The 20,333-nt window shown below is 43.2% G+C and overlaps 1 protein-coding gene across 7 annotated transcripts; it reads left to right on the forward strand.

The window, feature by feature from the left end:
• Window positions 1–2,129: 2,129 nt before the first annotated feature.
• On the forward strand, window positions 2,130–20,119 carry ZNF30 (zinc finger protein 30). Of its 7 annotated transcripts, none has more exons than XM_063657328.1 (5): window positions 2,130–2,414; window positions 4,923–4,995; window positions 6,891–7,023; window positions 8,660–8,755; window positions 18,165–20,119. In XM_063657328.1, the coding sequence occupies exons 2-5, from the start codon at window positions 4,987–4,989 to the stop codon at window positions 19,778–19,780; spliced, it is 1,854 nt and encodes a 617-aa protein (XP_063513398.1). In that variant the 5' UTR covers window positions 2,130–2,414; window positions 4,923–4,986; the 3' UTR covers window positions 19,781–20,119. The 7 variants fall into 7 exon arrangements, with proteins under 7 accessions (XP_063513398.1, XP_054321596.2, XP_054321597.2 ...); XM_054465621.2 differs by having other exon boundaries at window positions 2,130–2,359; window positions 8,657–8,755; XM_054465622.2 differs by having other exon boundaries at window positions 2,373–2,414; window positions 8,657–8,755.
• The last annotated feature ends 214 nt before the right edge of the window (window positions 20,120–20,333 follow it).

The raw sequence follows: 20,333 nt of genomic DNA on the forward strand, positions 1-20,333 counted from the left end.
CTTACAGAGGAGGCGAAGCGACTGGTCAACAAACAGCTGCTCTACCAAAAAAGCCTGGAGTTACAAAGCGGATGAACATTTTTGCAGAGCTGGAAACTAATAATAAGGCTAAGAACTTGCTACTGCTGGTAGGGAAAATCCTAACAATTGACAGTCGAATGCTTTTGATGCGAGGCTATTTAGGTTGATGTTGATAAGGGAAAAGTTCCCTTGTTCCCCAGGCAGGGCGTGCCATGGGGGTGTGGCTCGCTTCTTCAGTGTCCCGCTGCTCATACCTCCAAGGGAGTATACAGACAGGCGGGCTGTGGGGCTCCGACCCCATGGCAGTGTCTAGGGGTGAATCTTTACAGTTGAAGCCCCAGTGGGCGTGTTACAGGGTGCTCTTTTAGTTTAGCCGTCCTCAGGCGGCTTATGTTAGTCAATTCAATTAGATCCCTGCCTTATCGCAAGGACAGAGGGCTTTCTGTATCCCGGGGTTCCTGTCTTGGTGTACCAGAAGAATCAGATCACACATGGGCTTGGAGGATGACTGCAGGGTTTTGAGTGGAAGTAGCTCTCAACAGTTGGGGGAGCCAGAAGGAAGATGGTTTTACCCTGGAGTCCGGCTGCACCGCAGCACCGGCTCTCCTTGGACTGCCCCAGCCAAACTCCGCGTCCTTCTAGTGGGTGGCCTGCCCGCGTGCCAGCGTCTGTCACGTCTTCTTCCGCCAACATGTTCCTCTGGATGTCCAGCGGCTTGCGTGCCTGCTTGCTAGGGTCTCAGAGTATTTACAGGGACAGGATGCGGTCGGGAACAGGATGGGGGCGTGGCGGGCCAGGGTGGTCTTGGGAAATGCAATATTTGGGCAGGAAAACAGAAATGCCTGCCCTCACCTAGGTCAGTGACCACACCCTCCTGTACCCAGCACTTCCCTTCCGCGCTTCCATATCATTTAAAGGGACCCCGCCCTTCCCTCCCCAGCACTCCCCTTCCCCACCTCCTTATCGATGTCATCACCCTGAACTGACTCCAGGAATCACTGTAATGTGGGCTTAATAAGAACAGAGCTTGGCTGGCCGCGGTGACTCACCCTGTCATCCCAGCACTTTGGGAGGCTGAGGCGGGTGGATCGCTTGAGCCCAGGAGTTCGAGACTAGCCTGGGCAAGATGGCAAAACCCCATCTCTACAAAAAATGTACAAAAATTAGCTAGGTGTAGTGGCGCGCGCCTGTAGTCCCAGCTACTCTGGAGGCCGAGGTGGGAGAATCACTTGAACCTGGGAGGCAGAGGTTACAGTGAGCCGAGATCGCGCCACTGCATTCCGGTCTGAGCGACAGAGGGAGACCCTGTCTCAAAACAAAACAAACAAAAAGCGAAGCTGACAGTCAAGGTGAATTTCACGTTTGCCTGTATTCAGTTTTAGCATTACATAAACCAAAAGAAGAGTGCCATAAAGGCTACAGGCAGATAATACAGAGAAGTATTACTGGAAAAGGAACCAGAAAGAGTAAATATCTCCTAAACGTATGATGGGACAGAAAGATAAATGCCTTTTACATATAGTTAATATCTGTTTGATTAGTCTTATTTACATTCTCCTTTTAAAAAGTCTTACATTTAGCATCTTAGATAGAACTCACAAAATTTAAATATTTAATAGAAACTTAAAATTCCCGTGTGAGAGGACAGAAATATATTTTTCTCACACGTGATTTATTAGTCTAATTGCGACTATTAATCCTATTAATGTTCTGTTAAATAATAGCATTTCTGTAGCGAAAAGCAAACGGTACGGAAAGATAATTTCAAACACCTAGTTTTCATATTTTTGTGTTAAAGTAATAACATATTTTGGTATAGATTATCATTTTTTGTTTGTTTTTGTTTTTGCTTTTTCTGACCTGGTGTGTTAGTGCCCTGGGTTGGCCCTCTAAGAAGCTGGCCACCTACTTCGGGCCTCAGGTGTCAGACGCCCCCTAACTCCCCAAAATCACCCAGCTTGGAGGTCCACAGCGCCCAGCTCTACTAGCGCCTGCGCCTGCGCACTCTCAACCCGACGGAGCGCCCAGAAGTCTCCCGGCGCGGGTGGGCGGCCTTGTGGACCGCGCCGCGCATGCTCGGCGGTGTGACGGCTACGGACTGCATTTCCCACAGGCTGCTGCTATCCGGCCAATGTAGCCTGAAACTACATTTCTCAGCGGCCGCTGCAACGACCTCAACCTCTGCCTCTTCGCCAGTTCATTGTGGTCGTTGACCCGGCAGCGAGCTTTGGAGTTCAGCAAGGGAGAAGTCAGCGCCCGGCTCCGAGGTTGGAGCAGCTCCGCCGGGCAACTTGAATTTCTGCAAACGAACACAGCACCGGGAGCTCTGCAGACCCGGGTAGGCGCGGAGACAGGCGTGAGCGTTGGGTGGACCGGGCGAGGATCCTGGGCCCGTGAGTGCGGGAGCGGCAGGGCTGGGAGGGTGCGTGGGACGGGGCCGGTGTGCACCCGCGAAGACTGGGTGCATGGTCTCCATGCGAACCTGAGCTATTAATATTTGTTACTATTTTGGATAAAATCGCTGTAATTGATTTATGTAAAGGAGCAAAAGACTCAACTCTCAGTTTAAAAAGGAAACGATAGATATGATACTTTGTACATGCAGCGGGAAGAAATGGGATTGCCAGGAAGCCTCTTCTTGTTTGGAAAAAAATTGTATAAAGTATTTACACCTTTTAAAGATGAGAACAATGTCATCTGAAAATTATCAGTGCAGGGAAAAGGACTTCAAAGGATCTGTTGTGCAGATTACTTTCCTAACGACAAAAGTATGTAAGAAAGGAGAGCAAGATGACAGCTGTAAACATTTCCATCAGTCTCCATATTGCACAGAGATAGGACCCAGCCTTTTCTTAAGGTTCTTCAATTTTGCATTATCCCACAGCAGTAGCTCTCTCTCTCTAGCTGCTAGGGGACAGAGGAAATTGAAATGTCAGAGAATCTTTTCTGTTGGTTTTTTGTTTGTTTTTAAAGAAGAGTTGCTCTTAATTTTTTAGTTAGAATTAAAAGAAAACATGCCAGAGAAACTTACGTTTTAAGTAAAAAGTGGAAACAGGTCGGGCGCCATGGCGCATGCCTGTAATCCCAGCACTTTGGGAAGCTGAGGCGGGTGGATTGCCTGAGCTCAGGAGTTCGAGACCAGCAACATGGCAACATGGTGAAACCCCGTCTCTACTAAAAATATAAAAATTAGCCAGGCGTGGTGGCGTGCGCTTGTAGTCGCAGCTACTTGAGAGGCGGAGGTGGGAGAAGTGCTTGAAGCTCGGAGGCAGCGGAGGTTGCAGTGAGCGGAGATGGCACCACCGCAATCCAGCCTGGGCGACAGAGCGAGATCCCGTCTCTAAAAAAAAAAAGATACATAAATTAATAAAATTAAGTGGAAACAAGTATTTCTTTAATTAAAATGAAATAAAGGATGTATAATGTTTATGTAATAACTCCAATGCAGTAGTGCCCCCTTAACCGGCAGTTTCACTTTCTTCAGTTTGTTACCCTCAGTAAACCATGGTCTGAAAATAGGTGATTTTGGTACAATAAGATATTTTGAGAGAGAGAGAGACCATGTTCACATAACTTTTATTACAGTATGTTGTTATAATTTTTCTATTTTATTATTAGTTATTGCTGTTACTCAATTATGGTGGCCCGGTGCGGTGGCTCATGCCTGTAATCCCAGCACTTTGAGAGACTGAGGTGGGTGGATCACTTGAGGTCAGGAGTTCGAGACCAGCCTGGCCAACATGGTGAAACCCTGTCTCTAGTAAAAATACAAAAATTAGCCAGGCGTAGTGGTGGGCACCTGTAATCCCAGCTACTTGGGAGGCTCCCAGGAGGTGGAGGTTGCAGTGAGCCAAGATCACACCACTGCACTCCAGTTGGGCAACAGTGTGAGACACTGTCTCAAACAAACAAACAAACAGAAAAATAAAAATCTCTTATGGTGCCTAATTTATAAATTAAACTTAATCATAGGTGTGTATGTATAAGAAAAAACAGTATATATGGGGTTCGGTCAGACATCTACTGAGGATCTTTGAGTGTATCTGCCCCCTGTGGATAAGAGGGAACTACCATAATAAGAGCTAACTCACGAAGTCAGGAGATGGAGACCATCCTGGCCAACATGGTGAAATTCCGTCTCTACTAAAAATACAAAACTTAGCTGGGTGTGACTATGCGCCTGTAGTCCTAGCTACTCGGGAGGGAGGCAGAGGCAGGAGAATCACTTGAATCTGGGTGGCGGAGGTTGCAGTGAGCCAAGATGGCGCCACTGCACTCACTCCAGCCTGGGTGACAGGGCGAGACTCCGTCTCAAAAAACAACAAAACAAAAGAGCTAACTCATGTTAAGCAAGTATTCTATTAAGTTTTGGGTTGGGTTTTCTTATTCTTCAGGACGACCACATGTTGGAGCTGATATTCCTATTACTATTTTAGTGATGAGAAAACTGAGCCATATTAGTAACTGCCTGATCATTTTCTCCTATGTTCTCTACCTCCCATGTCTTGACCAACCTCAGATTTATACTGCCACCATTAAAGAAGCTCTGGATTGGGTGATGTGGACTCTTTTTTAGGCTTAGAACGTGGGAATGGAGTGAGGAGAATCTGTTCAAGAGAAGACTGTGCAACCCAATTTGAGACCTAGATCAACATTCCCAAAATGGGGGCCTGGTGGGAAAGCTTGTGTCTGACTCTGCCTTCCTTAAGAAGTGCCACACCTCTGCAATCAACTCTATACAGCTTAGTTCACTGGGGCTTGAATTCCACTGTTCTTCTCCAAATTTTGTTTGAGGGTGTTTGTAGCACAGTTTGGAAGCTGAAATGAAGGGACAGGAAGGTTTATTAATGTATGTCATTGAGAACGCTAAAGCCTCCTTTTCCTCTCTCTGGATTTTGTAGCGTTTGAACTTCTCAGATAGAGGAACCCCAGTGAAGACTGATCAGTTCTTACAGTTCTCAAAGCATGGCCCACGTAAGTTGGTGTTTCTTCTTGAAATATTGGGATTTTTATATTTCGTGGCTATTTTCCTTAATTGACCTGAAGCATTCTTCATCAGAGTGTACCATCTAATTGCCTACTTGATGCCTTTTGTTTGGCAGAATGATGTCAAAGTATCATTTCCTCCTTACGAGGTCCTCGTTTCTAATCGGTGTTCATGAATTCATTGAGCAAATTACTAAGCAGGTAAATAGTAAGTCTTAGCTGAAAGGCTGTGATAGAGCAGTGAAGGATTGAAGTCCCGTGGCAGAAGTATTTGAGCTTCCTACATCCATCTGTGGTTTGATGAGTTCGATCTGTTGGCTTCATCTGGCCACACATCAGAAGATTTGAAGTTTTCCACAGAGCTGATAAGGTGGAATTTTGTATTGTTGGTCTCAATATGATGAGATAACATGCTCTATGAGGCTTTTAAGATTGACTGGGGATGTGATTATGATGTGAAACATTGATATCATGGTTCTTCTTGGGATGCCTGAGAGTGATACTAAGGTCAGTTTTGTTATGGAATGGGACCTGCCAGACTTGGACAACATGCATTTGGTTCTGAGTCATTTTCACCCTAATCCACTAACTCAAGAACAGCCAAATGGCCAGGTGCAGTGGCTCACACCTGTAAACCCAGGACCTTGGGAGCCCCAGGTGGGAGGATCACTTGAGCACAGGAGTTCAAGACCAGCCTGGGCAGCATTGCAAGACCCTGTCTCTACCAAAAAAAAATTTTTTTTAATTAGCCAAGCATGGCGGCATATGCCTGTAGTCCTAACTACTTGGGACCCTCAGATAGAAGGACACTTTGAGCCCAGGAGTTCAAGGTTGCAGTGAGCTATGGTCATAGCACTGCACTACAGACTGGGCAACACAGTGAGACTCTGTCTCAAAAAAAAATTTAAAGAAACAACAGCCAAAGTATTAAGTGAAGGATCTTGTATGACACTATCAGCATATTGTTATCAGTAGTAGATGAACAGATTACCAGAACTGGGGAAAACTGAGGCGTTTGGTGCAGTCTTCATTTATAAGTATAAAATCATTACTTTTTTTTTCTTCTTTTTTTTTTATTTGAGACTGAGTCTCGCTCTGTCACCCAGGCTAGAGTACAGTAGCACAATTTTGACTCACTGCAACCTCCACCTCCTGGATTCAAGTGATTCTCCTGCCTCAGCTTCACAAGTAGCTGGGATTACAGGCACATGCCACAACGCCCAGCTAATTTTTGTATTTTTTATAGAGATGAGTTTCACTACATAGGCCAGGATGGTCTCGAACTCCTGACCTCATGTGATCCACCCACCTCAGCCTTGCAAAGTTACTAACCTTTAATACAGATCCACAAGATAATTTTTATGTCACTTTGGAAAAAAGTGTTTATTAATATAAGGAAAAACACTTATGATCTGACATAATGAACTTGAAGCTTGAGGAGTTATTCAACAAATTTGTGTCATGGCTATTTTCTAAGACAGATTTTATTCTACAGTTGGAGAAAGAAATGATAGCTATTTTCTTCTTAAAGGGAAAGTAATATAGAGACTAATTGTTTTTGAGAATTTGTTTCATTGGATACTTAGCAGGCAATATCTTTGTATATACTCTTTTACTTAACAGGGAAACTAGGATTATTTTATCCATTTCACCACAAATCTGGAGTATGGTGATATCCTACAATATATAGGACATTTTGTCCATAGCAGCAGGATTCTTCCAGAACATACAGATACCATGCTTATCCACTTGGCACATCATAAGCTTCCAGCCTATGTGATTATTATGTTATTGCTCCCTTACTACATTGAAACGTTTTATTCCCTCTCCTTTCACCTTGAAAGCATTTTCTTTGATTTTACCAGAAATATGTGGGTTTGCAGTTTCAGGGATCAGTGACATTTGAGGATGTGGCCATAGCCTTCTCCCAGCAGGAGTGGGAGAGTCTGGACTCTTCCCAGAGGGGCTTGTACAGAGATGTGATGTTGGAGAACTACAGGAACTTGGTGTCAATGGGTAAGCGTACTTCTCTCAAATAATTGAGAATCTGCTCCCTGTTATACTTTCTCCATTGCAGATTTTCGGGCTATCTTAAGAACTGAACACAATTTCTTCTTGTTGCCAGAGAAATGATTTGAGCTTTGTTAGGTTGGAAATGATCCAATGGCAGGATTAGAATTCTGGATTGTTTATTGCAAAACATTGACAAAAGAGGCCAGGTTTTCTATTATGTTTTTGTTCTAAATTGCTCTAAATGCTCTGTGAAAATCTGACCCACCTTGCAGGCAAAACAACTAGACAAAGGGTCTTGATTTGTTCTATCTGAAGAGCCTATACAACTTATATGCTGGCGGATTGGATAAACAAATCATTTAAAACTGAAGTTACCTCATCTTATTTCGTATAAAATAATCTGATTTTGTGGTTAAAATTCATCATCTCTGAGCTTTGCATTTAAGAGTAAATGCAAATTAAATCTATATCCTATAGATGTAGATGTCTAAGGAGACTTTGTTTTTCTCTTAGCAAAATAACAGCAATAATGTTAGTAACACACATTGTGCTTACTGTATGCTGGTTCACTGTTCTCTGCTCTTTATATTAATATATATTTGTATTAACTGATTTTTGTCCTTACAAGCACTCTATAGGTGCTAACCATTTTAGATGAGAATGCTAAAGCACAGTGTGTTTAAGTGAGTTACGCAAGATCACACAGCCCATAGGTGACAGTAGCAGAAACTTGAACCCAGGCACTTAGGTTCCACAATCCGTGTTCTCAATCACAATGTCATACTTTCCTTCTTTTTTTTTTTTTTTTTTTTTTTTTGAGGCGTGGTCTCACTCTGTTGCCCAGGCTGGAGTGCAGTGTAATGATCTCAGCTCACTGCAACCTCCACCTCCCAGGTTCAAGCGATTCTGCTGCCTCAGCCTACCTAGTAGCTGGGATTACAAGCGTACACCACCACACCCAGCTAATTTTTGGATTTTTGGTAGAGACAGGGTTTCACCATGTTGGCCAGCCTGGTCTCGAACTCCTGACCTCAAGTGATCTGCCCACCCTGGCCTCCCAAAGTGCTGGGATTATAGGCATGAGCCACCGGGCCCAGTTTTTTATCAAGACACAAAAAATAAATGAGTATACACTTATCTTTATTTATAATAGATAGATAGAGTTCATTTAAAATAAAACCTTTCAGCTGGGCGTGGTGGTTCATGCCTGTAATCCCAGCACTTTGGGAGGCCAAGGTGGGTAGATCATGAGGTCAAGAGATCGAGACCATCCTGGCCAACATGGTGAAATCCCGTCTCTACTAAAATTAGCTGGGCATGGTGGCACATGCCTATAGTCCCAGCTACTCAGGAGGCTGAGGCAGGAGAATCACTTGAACTCGGGAGGCGAAGGTTGCAGTGAGCGGAGATCGCGCACCGCACTGCAGCCTGGCGACAGAGTGAGACTCCATCTCTAAATAAGTAAATAAATAAAGTCTTTCTCTACCTATCTGGAATTATGAATCCTCTTACCCTTCTCATCTCTGAGATATAAAGGTCAATATCTTTTGCCCTTTCATTTATAGCAAATTTAACCAAAGCTGAAAGTATTTTTGAACTCATATTTTATTTCTTTTCTACATTCTTATCTCATAAGCAGGACATTCCCTTTCTAAACCACATGTGATCGCCTTATTGGAACAATGGAAAGAGCCTGAAGTGACAGTGAGGAAAGATGGAAGAAGATGGTGCACAGGTGAGTAAGAGCGTGGCAGGTAGGGAGGCCATTGTTGCTGGAAACAGCCCAGCTGTCAGGGATGTGCATCTCTGCCATCTTTGGAAGTTTCCTTTCAAAGGCCTAGGGCCTGTGTAGAAAAAGGCTGAGACTTGGGAAAGAAACAAATATCTCACCAGCCTCTCCAAAGGAACTTCATCTTTACCTATTTTAACACTCACTCACCTCTTGTTTCCCTCTCATTTTATTACGGACTTGGTCACTTTCCCAGTGCATTATTCCATCGTGTATTGAATTTCACTGCTTTCACTTCCTCTTTTATGTTTGGATTTATTCATATATTCTTAGACAGTAATAGTTGAACAGAGACAGGAACAAGAAGTGAGGGTTCAGGCCGTGTAATTATTTTTATGTAAGACATGCCAAGCAGAGGGAATAGCAGATGTGGACCATGCTTTGGGTGGGAAAGAGCTTTGTGTGCTTCAGGAGAGTAAGCAGGCTCAGGCAGAATTAATGGGAGGAGTAAGAAGAAAAAAGCTAGAGTGCTAGCAGGAATTTGAATTTGTTTGTTTTGTTTTGTTTTTGAGTGAGACAGTCTTCTTTTGTCACCTAGGCTGGCATACAGTGGTGCAATCATAGCTCACTGCAGCCTCGAACTCCTGGGCTCAAGCCATTTTCCTGCCTCAGCCTCCTGAGTAGCTGGAACTGCAGGCACCCACCACCACACCTGGCTAATTTTTTTAATCTTCAGTAGAGGCAAGGTCTCACTATGTGGCTCAGGCTGGTCTTGAAATCCTGGGCTCAAGTGATCCTCTTATTATGAGGCAGATACCTTTGTAACTGTCACTCTGGTCAAAAGATAAAACATTTTTACGGGGGCTGGGGGACAACAAGAGGGAGAGCATTAGGACAAATACATAATGAACGCAGGGCTTAAAACCTAGATGACGGATTGATGGATGCAGCAAACAACCGTGGCACATGTATACCTATGTAACAGACCTGCACATTCTACACACATATCCCAGAACTTAAAGTAAAATAAAAAATTTAAAAAACAGGCCGGGCACGGTGGCTCACGCCTGTAATCCCAGCACTTTGGGAGGCCGAGGTGGGTGGATCAGGAGGTCAGGAGATCGAGACCATCCTGGCTAACACGGCGAAACCCCGTCTCTACTAAAAAAATACAAAAAATTAGCCGGGCATGGTGGCGGGCGCCTGTGGTCCCAGCTACTCGGGAGGCTGAGGCAGGAGAATGGCGTGAACCTGGGAGGCGGAGCTTGCAGTGAACCGAGATTGTGCCACCACTGCGCTCCAGCCTGGGTGACAGAGCGAGACTCCGTCTAAAAAAAAAAAAAAAAAATTTAAAAAACAATTTTTATAAAATAATGTCAGGCTTACAGAAAAGTTGGAAAGTTGTACTAAGAATTTTCATGTACCCTTCACCCAGATTCTCCAAATGAAGAGAGAAAACTCTACTACCTTCCCTTAAGGCTTTCATGCCCTGTACCTAATCACAGTTACCTTTCTCCCTCCCTGATTAATCACCTCTAGCCACTTCAAACTTTGCCAGGCATCCCATATTCTTACTCCCAGTCTTACCTGCTCTTCTCAAATCAGCCTGCTATGCTTATGGACACCTGCTGGTTATTTTGAGGTTCTCAGGTCTGTCAGACACCCCATGTTGTCCCCCTCTGCCTTTTCCTGGACAGATGCCAAGACCACACAAGTCTTAGCTATAGTATTTCGTCTCTGTCTGCTAGAATTTTGCCATTTTGAGGGTACCTCTTCCTGTAGTTTTGTTGTATATGTTGTCTGTAGTTTTTTTTTTTGTTTTTGTTTTTTTACAGTTTTGCTATCCTGTTTGCTCTGTTTTTATGGGGTTATTTGTTTAAATTCAAAAACAAGGCTACCACTTCCACCATTGTGGTGGTCCGTTTTCATGCTGCTGATAAAACATACCCAAGACTGGGTAATTTATAAAGAAAAAGAGGTTTAATGGACTCACAGTTCCATGTGGCTGAGGAGGCCTCACAATCATGGCGGAAGGCAAAAGGCATGTCTTACATGGCAGCAGACAAGAGAGAATGAGGGCCAAGTGACAGGGGTTTCCCCTTAGAAAGCCAACAGATCTCGTGAGACTTATTCACTACCGTGAGAACAGTATGGGGGAAACTGCCCCCATGAATCGATTATCTCCCACCAAGTCCCTCCCACAACACGCAAGCATTATGGGAGCTACAATTCAAGATGAGATTTGGGTGGGGACACAGCCAAACCCTATCAACCATCATCCTAGTTTATGTTTTTAGATAATTACTCCAGGTATTTGTAGTGGGTAGTCTGAATGGGGGCAAGAGCAGTGCAAGCTGGGGGCCTGAGTGGTTTGGATTAGGATGTTAATGGTGGACAGTGGTGAGAAGGCAGAGTGTTCATCATACATTTTTAATGTAAAACCCACAACATATTGGTGGATTGTAAATGGATATGGAGGCAAAGAGGGAAATCAAGAAGGATCAACAGGTTTGGACTTGAGCAGCTGAATGGGGGTACAGTCACGTGAGATGGTAAAGAGGGAAGGGCAAGTTGGAGGGCAGCTCTAAAGGTGTCTGCTTTCCAGATGTTAAGTTGGAGGTGACTACTACTCATCCAAGCAAAGATGCCAAGTAGGCTGTGGAATATGCAAGTCTGGAGCTCAGGGAGAGTTTAGGCTTACACATGAGAACTTGGGATGCAGCTGTGCTTGGTGGCTCATGGCTGGAATCCCAACACTTTGGGAGGCCAAGTTGGGAGGATCACTTGAGCCCAGGAGTTTGAGACCAGCCTGGGCAACATAGGGATATCCCATCTCTATATAAAATGTACAAATTTGCTATGCATGGTGGTACATACCTGTAGTCCCAGCTACTTGGGAGACTGAGGCAGGAGGATGGCTTGAGCCCAGGAAGTCAAGGCTGCAGTGAGCTATGATCACACCACTGCACTCTAGCCTGGGCAACAGAGAAAACCCCTGTCTCAAAAAAAAAAAAAAAAAAATTGGGATTCATTGGCATTTGGCTGCTATTTAAAGCCATGACACTGGCTGCGGTCCCTTGAGAGTCAGTGCAGGTAGCGACTATTTTTTTGTTTTTGTTTTTGTTTCTGTTTTTGTTTGAGACAGAGTTTCACTCTTGTTGCCCAGGCTGGAGTGCAGTGGCGCGATCTCAGCTCGCTGCAACCTCTGCCTCCCCAGTTAAAGTGATTCTCCTGCCTCAGCCTCCTGAGTAGCTGGGATTATAGGCACCTGCCACCATGCCTGACTAATTTTTTATATTTTTAGTAGAGATGGGGTTTCATCATGTTGGCCAGGCCAGTTTCAAACTCCTGACCTTAGGTGATCCACCTGCCTTGGCCTCCCAAAGTGCAGGGATTACTGCACTGGCGTGAGCTACTGCACCTGGCCGGTAGTGACTACTCTTAACATTTAAAGGTCTTCTAGAGGAGGCTGCAAAAGAGACTGCCTCTTTTAAGGTAGAATTAAAACCGGAAAGTGGTGCCACCAAAGACAAATGAAGAAAGCGTTTCAAGATAGAAGAGTAGGCCAGACACAATGACTTATTCCTATAATCCCAACACTTTGGGAGGACAAGGCAGGGGGAATCACTTCAAGCCAGGAGTTCAAGACCAGCCTGGGCAACATAGCAGGACCCCCATCTCTACAAAAAGTTTAAAAATTAGCCAGGCATGGAGTCATGCCCCTGTAGTCCTAGCTACTCATGAGGCTGATGCAAGAAAACTGCTTGAGCCTAGGAGTTCGAGGCTGCAGTGAGTCTGCACTCCAGCCTGGGTGACAGAGCAAGACCCCATCTCTTAAAAAGAAAAAAAAAATAGAAGAATGATCACCTGAAAAGTGAACTAAGCTAAGCAGTGATGAGAATTGACCACAATATATATATATTTTTTCAAGACGGAGTCCCACTCTGTCACCCAGGCTAGAGTGCAGTGGTGCAATCTCGGCTCACTGCAACCTCTGCCTCCAAAGTACAAGTGATTCTCCTGCCTCAGCCTCTTGGGTAGCTGGGACTACAGGTGCCTGCCACCATACCTGGCTAATTTTTGTATGTTTAGTAGAGGTAGGGTTTCATCGTGTTGTCCAGGCTGGTCTCAAACTTCTGACTTAAGGTGATCCGCCAACCTCGGCCTCCCAAAGTGCTGGGATTACAGGTGTGAGCCATGGTGCCCAGTCTGACCACAATATTTAGCCTTGCTAAAGGAGGAAATTTTCAGGGGCATCTAGGGGTGAAAGCCTGACTGGTCTGGTAAAAACAGAATGGGAGGCAAGGCAGTGCCAAGAATGAGCACAGCAGTCCTCTTGAGGCATTTGGTTCTGAAGAGATTTTAAAAAATAATAATAAAAAAATAAATAAAAATAAGGTCACATTCTGAAGTACCGGGTGGACAGGAGTTTGGGGGACACTGTTCAAACCAATACACCTTGTATCCTATCAGTCTCCTTATATTACTTTGAGGATTTTCTTTTTTTTTTTTAATAATATCTCTTAATATCTAGAAGTATTATACCATTCTTAAAAGTCCAGATTTGGGAACTTTTTTTGCATTTTGCCAACTGAGTTAAAAACTCCATAATAATCTTCACCTAGATTCACTAGTTCTTAATAATTTACCACTTTGCTCTATATCTGTATATATAAAAATTTTTTGCTGTACCATTTAAGTTGTGCAATTGCAAGACTTTATTCCTAAATACTCCAGAAGGTACTAAGAATTAAGGATATGATTCTTGATAGTCAAACACACAAAAACCCATTTCACCTGCAGTACCCACCAGAGGTTCATCTTAGGCTCAACTGCGCATTCAGACTAAGACTGCCTGTGGTTGTCTTGGGTCTATCTGTTTAGGAAATGCCATAATAGGAACCCCAGCTTGCCAGCAGGGCAGCCTCACCTGTTCTGTCAGGCTGCATCCTTACAGTGGTTCACGCAGGATACACTCGCATAGCCCTCCAAAAGTAAGGTGCAGAGAGACGAGACACACACCAGGTGAGTTGGCGAGCTGCCATGACTTAAAGAAGATACAAGCATTTCACAGAACTCAGTACCCATAGCAATTCCACAGGCATGGTTTCCAGGGTCCCCACAGAAGACATGCCATTTAAAAGAGATTCTACATTTAGGGAAGCTCAGAGTATGGAGTTCCCATCAGCTACTTAGAGTTCCACTCAGTCCACATGCAACTTACCTATCAGTGTCTCGTCTCCTCTCCCCTCCCCTCCCCTCCCCTCCCTTCCCCTCCCCTCCCCTCCCCTCCCCTCCCCTCCCCTCCCCTCCCCTCCCCTCCCCTCCCCTCCCCTCCCCTCCCCTCCCCTCCCCTCCCCTCCCTCTTCTCTTTTCTTTCAGATGGAGTCTTGCTCTGTCACCCAGGCTGGAGTGCAGTGGCGCAATTTCAGCTCACTGCAACCTCTGCCTCCCAGGTTCAAGCAATTCTCCTGCCTTAGCCTCCGGAGTAGCTGGGATTACAAGCATGTACCACCACACTGGATAATTTTGTATTTTTAGTAGAGACAGGGTTTCACCATGTTGGCCAGGCTGGTCTCAAGCTCCTGACCTGGTGTTCCACCCACCTCGGCCTCCCAAAGTGCTAGGATTACAGGCATGAGCCACCGTGCCCGGCCTAACTTTTGTATTTTTAGTAGAGACGGGGTTTCACCATGTTGGCCAGGCTGGTCTCAAATTCCTGACCTCAATTGATCCACCCTCCTTGGCTTCCCAAGGGGCTGAGATTACAGGCATAAGCCACCATGCCCAGCCTAAAAGCTAATTTTTTAAAAAAAAGACATGCAGGTGATGTGTCCAGACTTCTTTCAAGCTTTCAAAGGTGTGCAGGTTTTCGAGCAACACAGTAAGGATACGGAAGGATGGCACAGCGTTGATTTATTTCACTACTGCATCATCCTTCTAGGCAGTGCCATCATTCATCCACTTTCTTATTTAGTCTTTCTTTTTTCACATGCTTGGGCATAATTGACAAATAATGATGAAATAACTCTTAGGATGGTGAGACAGAAAAATGTTCCCAGGAAACTTATTCTTACACAAGATTCTTACTGGAAAAAATAAGATTACTGTCTCGTAGTAGATTGTAGTTTTATAAAAAGGTGTAGTAGAGCCCTAATTGTAAAATTGAATGAAATTTAGTATATTTTGAAAATAAGTAAGTTTTCTTTGTTCTTTTGAAGGCCTTTAAGAAAGACTAAAAGTCATGAAATACTAATTCTTACAAATAGTTAGAATTGCTTGAAAAAGAAACTCAAAAACTAAAAATTGACCCCATGGGCCCTGATAGAATATTGAAGGTTAAGACAGGTTTGGGGAGGTATGCTGGTCTCAGTTTTCTTTAACACAGAGATAGGGGATTTCGTTGATTTCTGTTCTCAGTGTCCCCTGTCTCCTTTTTGGTCATGCTTCAGCCTTATCTGAAGATAGACCATTATCTTCTTGGGACCATGATTATCCAAATGTACACAACTATGTCATTTCAACCTCCAAAAGTTTTTTTTTCTATTCTTTTATTTCGAATATCATTTGGAGCTGGGCACGGTGGCACACACCTGTAATCCCAGCACTTTGGGAGGTCAAGACAGGCAGATCACCTGAGGTTAGGAGTTTGACACCAGCCTGGCCAACATGGTGAAACCCCATCTTTACTAAAAATACAAAAATTAGCTGGGTGTGGTGGGGCACATCTGTAATCCCAGCTACTCGGGAGGCTAAGGCAGGAGAATCACTTGAACCCAAGAGGCAGAGGTTGCAGTGAGCTGTGATCGTACCAGTGCACTCCTGCTTGGGCAACAGAGTGAGACTGTGTCTCAAAAAAAAAAAAAAAAAATTAGAATATCATTTGGATTGTTTGACAAGAAAATTGTTGCACAATAGCATTTATGACTCTAGGCATTTGAACCCTAGAGTATAGACAAGTCCTAAGAGAATGGTTACTATCAGAATTTATAGTTCAGTTCTAGGCCAGGATCAAAGACTTGTACCCAAATGTAACCACATGAACAGATCCCATCCCTAATCCAAAGAGCCCACAGAACCAGATATGGAAGAATTATCCCAATTATCTAATTTCCTGATTTCTTACGTCTTTCCTAAATCATTTTAGAGTTTTTAAAGATTTCAGAGGTCTTTAAAGATGTGAGTACAACATTCTTCTCATAAGAATAATATTTCTTGCTTGAAAGGCACGGTACTTTTTCTAAACAATGTATTTTGAACCAGTTGCCTATCCAGTTTCATGGACATGAATTTGTGTCTTTGTGACATTGTCCAGATCTGTTATCGGGATTACAGTGCTAACATGGTTCTCCCCATTTTGAGGGTCCTCTTGTGTAGCGTGACATTAAAAGGCTTGGAGGTAGAAGAAAACAGTCCAAAGTTCTGTTTCAGTGGTGACTGAAGTTTTGTTTTGTTTTGTTTTGTTTTGTTTTGAGATGGAGTCTCACTCTGTTGCCCAGGCTAGAGTGCAGTGGCGCGATCTTGGCTTACTGCAGCCTCGGCCTCCCAAGTAGCTGGGATTACAAGTGCCTGCCACCATGCCCAGCTAGTTTTTGTATTTTTAGTAGAGACAGGGTTTTGCCATGTTGGCCAGGCTGGTCTTGAACTCCTGACCTCATGATCTGCCCGCCAGTTTCCCCAAGTGCTGGGATTACAGGCATGAGCCACTGCGCCCAGCCTGACTGAAGTTTTTTGACACAAACTGAGGTCCAGTTTCTCTCCTCTTTGAATTAAGTTATCTAAAGGTCTCTTTTTCTGACAAGGGGGATGAATGGGCCACAGTGATCCTAGGAGATAACAGGAACCATCCTAAAGGCAGATATTGAGTTCAGTGAGTTAACATATCTAATCCAGTTTTGCAGTTGGTTTTTGTGTACAAACCCAGTGCTTTAGCGGCCACCCCAGTGATCTCGTCCTATGGGCTTATCAAATAATATAATAATATTTTAAAAGGTGGTAAACAGTTTTGTCTCAATATATCAAAGGAGGCAATGTGTATCTTATCAGGAGACATCTAATGTCTGGCTGTGCTCCTCATTAAAAGACTGTCTACTAGATTACAGTGATAATGGTCCAACCCCACATTATTGAGTTATATGTTTCTCCATGTGACTAAACAATAATCTGTGTGATCTTAGTTTATTCTCAAGGAGTATACATTTCTTCAGTTTAGCAGTATAACTTGTATCAACAAATGATACAACAAATGATAATACAACATTTGTTGGTTTTAACAACAAATGATAATTCTCATTGGAATTATAAAATATCATTCTTTGTATGGAGATATTTTATTACTATTATTTCTTTTGTATAGGAGGCTGGACTCATTGGCTCACACCTGTAATCCCAGCACTTTGGGAGGATGAAGTGGGAGGATGACTTGAGCCTAGGAATTGGAGACCAGTCTGGACAATGTGGCAAGACCCCATCTCTATAAAAATTACAAAAAAATTAGCTGGGCATGGTGGCACACACCTATAGTCCCAGCTACCCAGGAGGCTGAGATGGGAGGGAATCACCTGAGCCTGGGAGGTTGAGGCTACATTGAGCTGTGGTTGTGCCACTGCACTCCAGCCTGGGCAAGAGTGAGATCCTATCTCAAAAAAAAAAAAAAGAAAAGAAAAAGAAAACCAGTAGGAAACCAAAGAATGAAGTGCTAGAAAATAAAGACATGGACGTCCTTAGACAAAGTTAGCAGTTTACCATATTCCTGATAAAGTGACATTTTATTTTAAACATGGATAGGATAAGAAAGCTCCAGTCTACAAACAAAACATGCCAGAAGATTTTTAGGCGATGATGCCACCTGCACATGGAACCAAAAGGTGAGAAAATTTGTAAGAACATCAAGGTGCTAAAAGGGGGAAATTAGGTCAATATGGGACAGAGGGAGTTGTGTCTTGATATGAGGTCTGAGAGGTGAGCAGGGACCATATTATTTGTGGAAAGATACATGGATTTTAATGTAAATGCCACAAGAAACCCCTAGAAGGAACAATAAAATATGGATTATAAAAATTTCATCTGCATCAGAAACATTTGTTAGAAAGGTTGACAGTATTGATGCCCAGGAACTTCCCCTATATCTGATTCAGAGGGCCGGGATGCTGCTTGAACATCCATTTTTTAACAGGCTCTTCAAAGATTTTTATCCACACCTAAATGAAAACTGTTTCACTAATCACCAACCTTACTATTTTACATAAACACTTGTTAATCTCTGCATTCCTTCTTTTTTTTTGAATTTCATAATGGTGTTTTAATATTACTGAGCTGTTTATTTCTAGTTGGTGTTATTTTCAGTTTTTCTCTTTTCTTTCCTAGAATTTTTTTTCATACAGAAAAATAAGATATTTTTAAAATTTTCTTTCAGATTTGCAGTTGGAAGATGATACAATCGGCCATAAAGAAATGCCCACCTCTGAAAACTGTCCATCTTTTGCTCTACATCAGAAAATAAGTAGACAGAAACCATGTGAATGTCGGGAATATGGAAAGACTCTTTGTCAAGACTCAAAGCCTGTTCAACATGAAAGAATACATAGTAGTGAAAAACCCAACAGATGTAAAGAATGTGGGAAGAACTTTAGTAATGGACATCAACTCACCATACATCAGAGATTGCATGTTGGTGAGAAACCCTATAAATGTGAGAAATGTGGGAAGGTCTTTATCAGTGGCTCAGCCTTTGTTAAGCATGGGAGAATTCACACTGGTGAGAAACCACTCAAACGTAAGCAATGTGGAAAGACTATTAGCGGTAGCTATCAACTTACAGTACATAAGAGTATTCATACTGGGAAGAAACCATATGAGTGCGGGGAATGTGGGAAAGCTTTTCTAGTATATGGAAAGCTTACCCGGTATCAGAGTACTCACACTGGTGAAAAACCCTTTGGGTGTGAGGAGTGTGGGAAGGCCTTCAGTACCTTTTCGTACCTGGTTCAACATCAGCGAATTCATACCGGTGAAAAACCCTATGAATGCAAAGAATGTGGGAAGGCCTTTAGCACTAGCTCACCCCTTGCTAAGCATCAGAGAATTCATACTGGTGAGAAACCCTATGAATGTAAGGAGTGTGGGAAGGCCTTCACTGTGTATGGACAGCTTACTCGACATCAGAGTATTCATACTGGTGAGAAACCTTTTGAATGTAAGGAATGTGGAAAGGCCTTTAGACTTAGCTCCTTCCTTCATGCACATCAGCGAATTCACGCAGGGATAAAGCCCTACGGATGCAAGGAATGTGGGAAAACCTTCAGTCATGCCTCATATCTTGTTCAACATGGAAGACTTCACACTGGTGAGAAGCTCTATGAATGTAAGGAGTGTGGCAAGGCCTTTAGTACTGGCTCATACCTTGTTCAGCATCAGAGGATCCATACTGGGGAGAAACCCTATGAATGTAAGGAATGTGGCAAAGCCTTTATTAGTTGCCATCAGCTTACCGTACATCAAAGGGTTCATACTGGAGAGAAACCCTATGAGTGTAAGGAATGTGGCAAGGCCTTCAGAGTGCACGTACATCTCTCACAGCATCGGAAAATTCATACTGATGTAAAGTGCTATGAATGTAAGGAATGTGGAAAGACTTTTAGTCGAGCCTCGTACCTTGTACAACATGGCAGAATCCATACTGGTAAGAAGCCCTATGAGTGTAAGGAGTGTGGCAAGGCCTTCAGTTCTGGCTCATACCTTATTCAGCATCAAAGAATTCATACTGGGGAGAAACCCTATGAATGTAACAAATGTGGGAAAGCCTTTACTGTTTATGGACAACTTATTGGACATCAGAGTGTTCACACTGGTGAGAAACCTTTTGAATGTAAGGAATGTGGGAAGGCCTTTAGACTTAATTCATTCCTTACTGAACATCAGCAGGTACACACTGGTGAGAAACCCTTTAAATGTAAAAAATGTGGGAAGACCTTTAGATACAGTTCAGCCCTTAAAGTGCATCTGAGAAAGCATATGAGTGTTATACCCTAAGAGTCTGAGGAGTGTGGGAAGTGCTTCGTGTGTGGCTCAAACATTGTTGAACATCAGGGAATTTATGCGGGTAGGAAACTTTCAAATGTGAAGAATATTGGCAGGTCTATTCTCATCTTTCTTATAAGATAATTCATAATATAATTCAGAAAACATAAGAATCTTCATTTGTCATTTCTAGGTTTGTAATACCAATATTTATACTGGCAGACCATTCAGAAAAAGTGGGAAACATTATTACTTAATGGTTACAGCATTGACAGCATGAAATTTTATATGATGTATTTATTCTAATGTGATTGTATGAACAAGTGAATAAAAAACCTTGTACCTCCTAAACCACTGTTGAACTTCAAATAATTCATCATTATTTTTTAAAACCAGTTAACAATGTAATGAAAGCCTTTAGCCATGGCACTCACGTTAACTATCATCATTGTTATTCCACTGCCTTGCAGCCAGTTAGATATTAGGCACTACACTTATCACCTGACAGCATTGTTTTAAAATGGTGATAATAGAACCTACATTCTTATTTAAAAAAAAAAATATA

Source organism: Pongo pygmaeus, chromosome 20, assembly GCF_028885625.2.
Source record: "Pongo pygmaeus isolate AG05252 chromosome 20, NHGRI_mPonPyg2-v2.0_pri, whole genome shotgun sequence".
Lineage (NCBI taxonomy): Eukaryota > Metazoa > Chordata > Mammalia > Primates > Hominidae > Pongo > Pongo pygmaeus.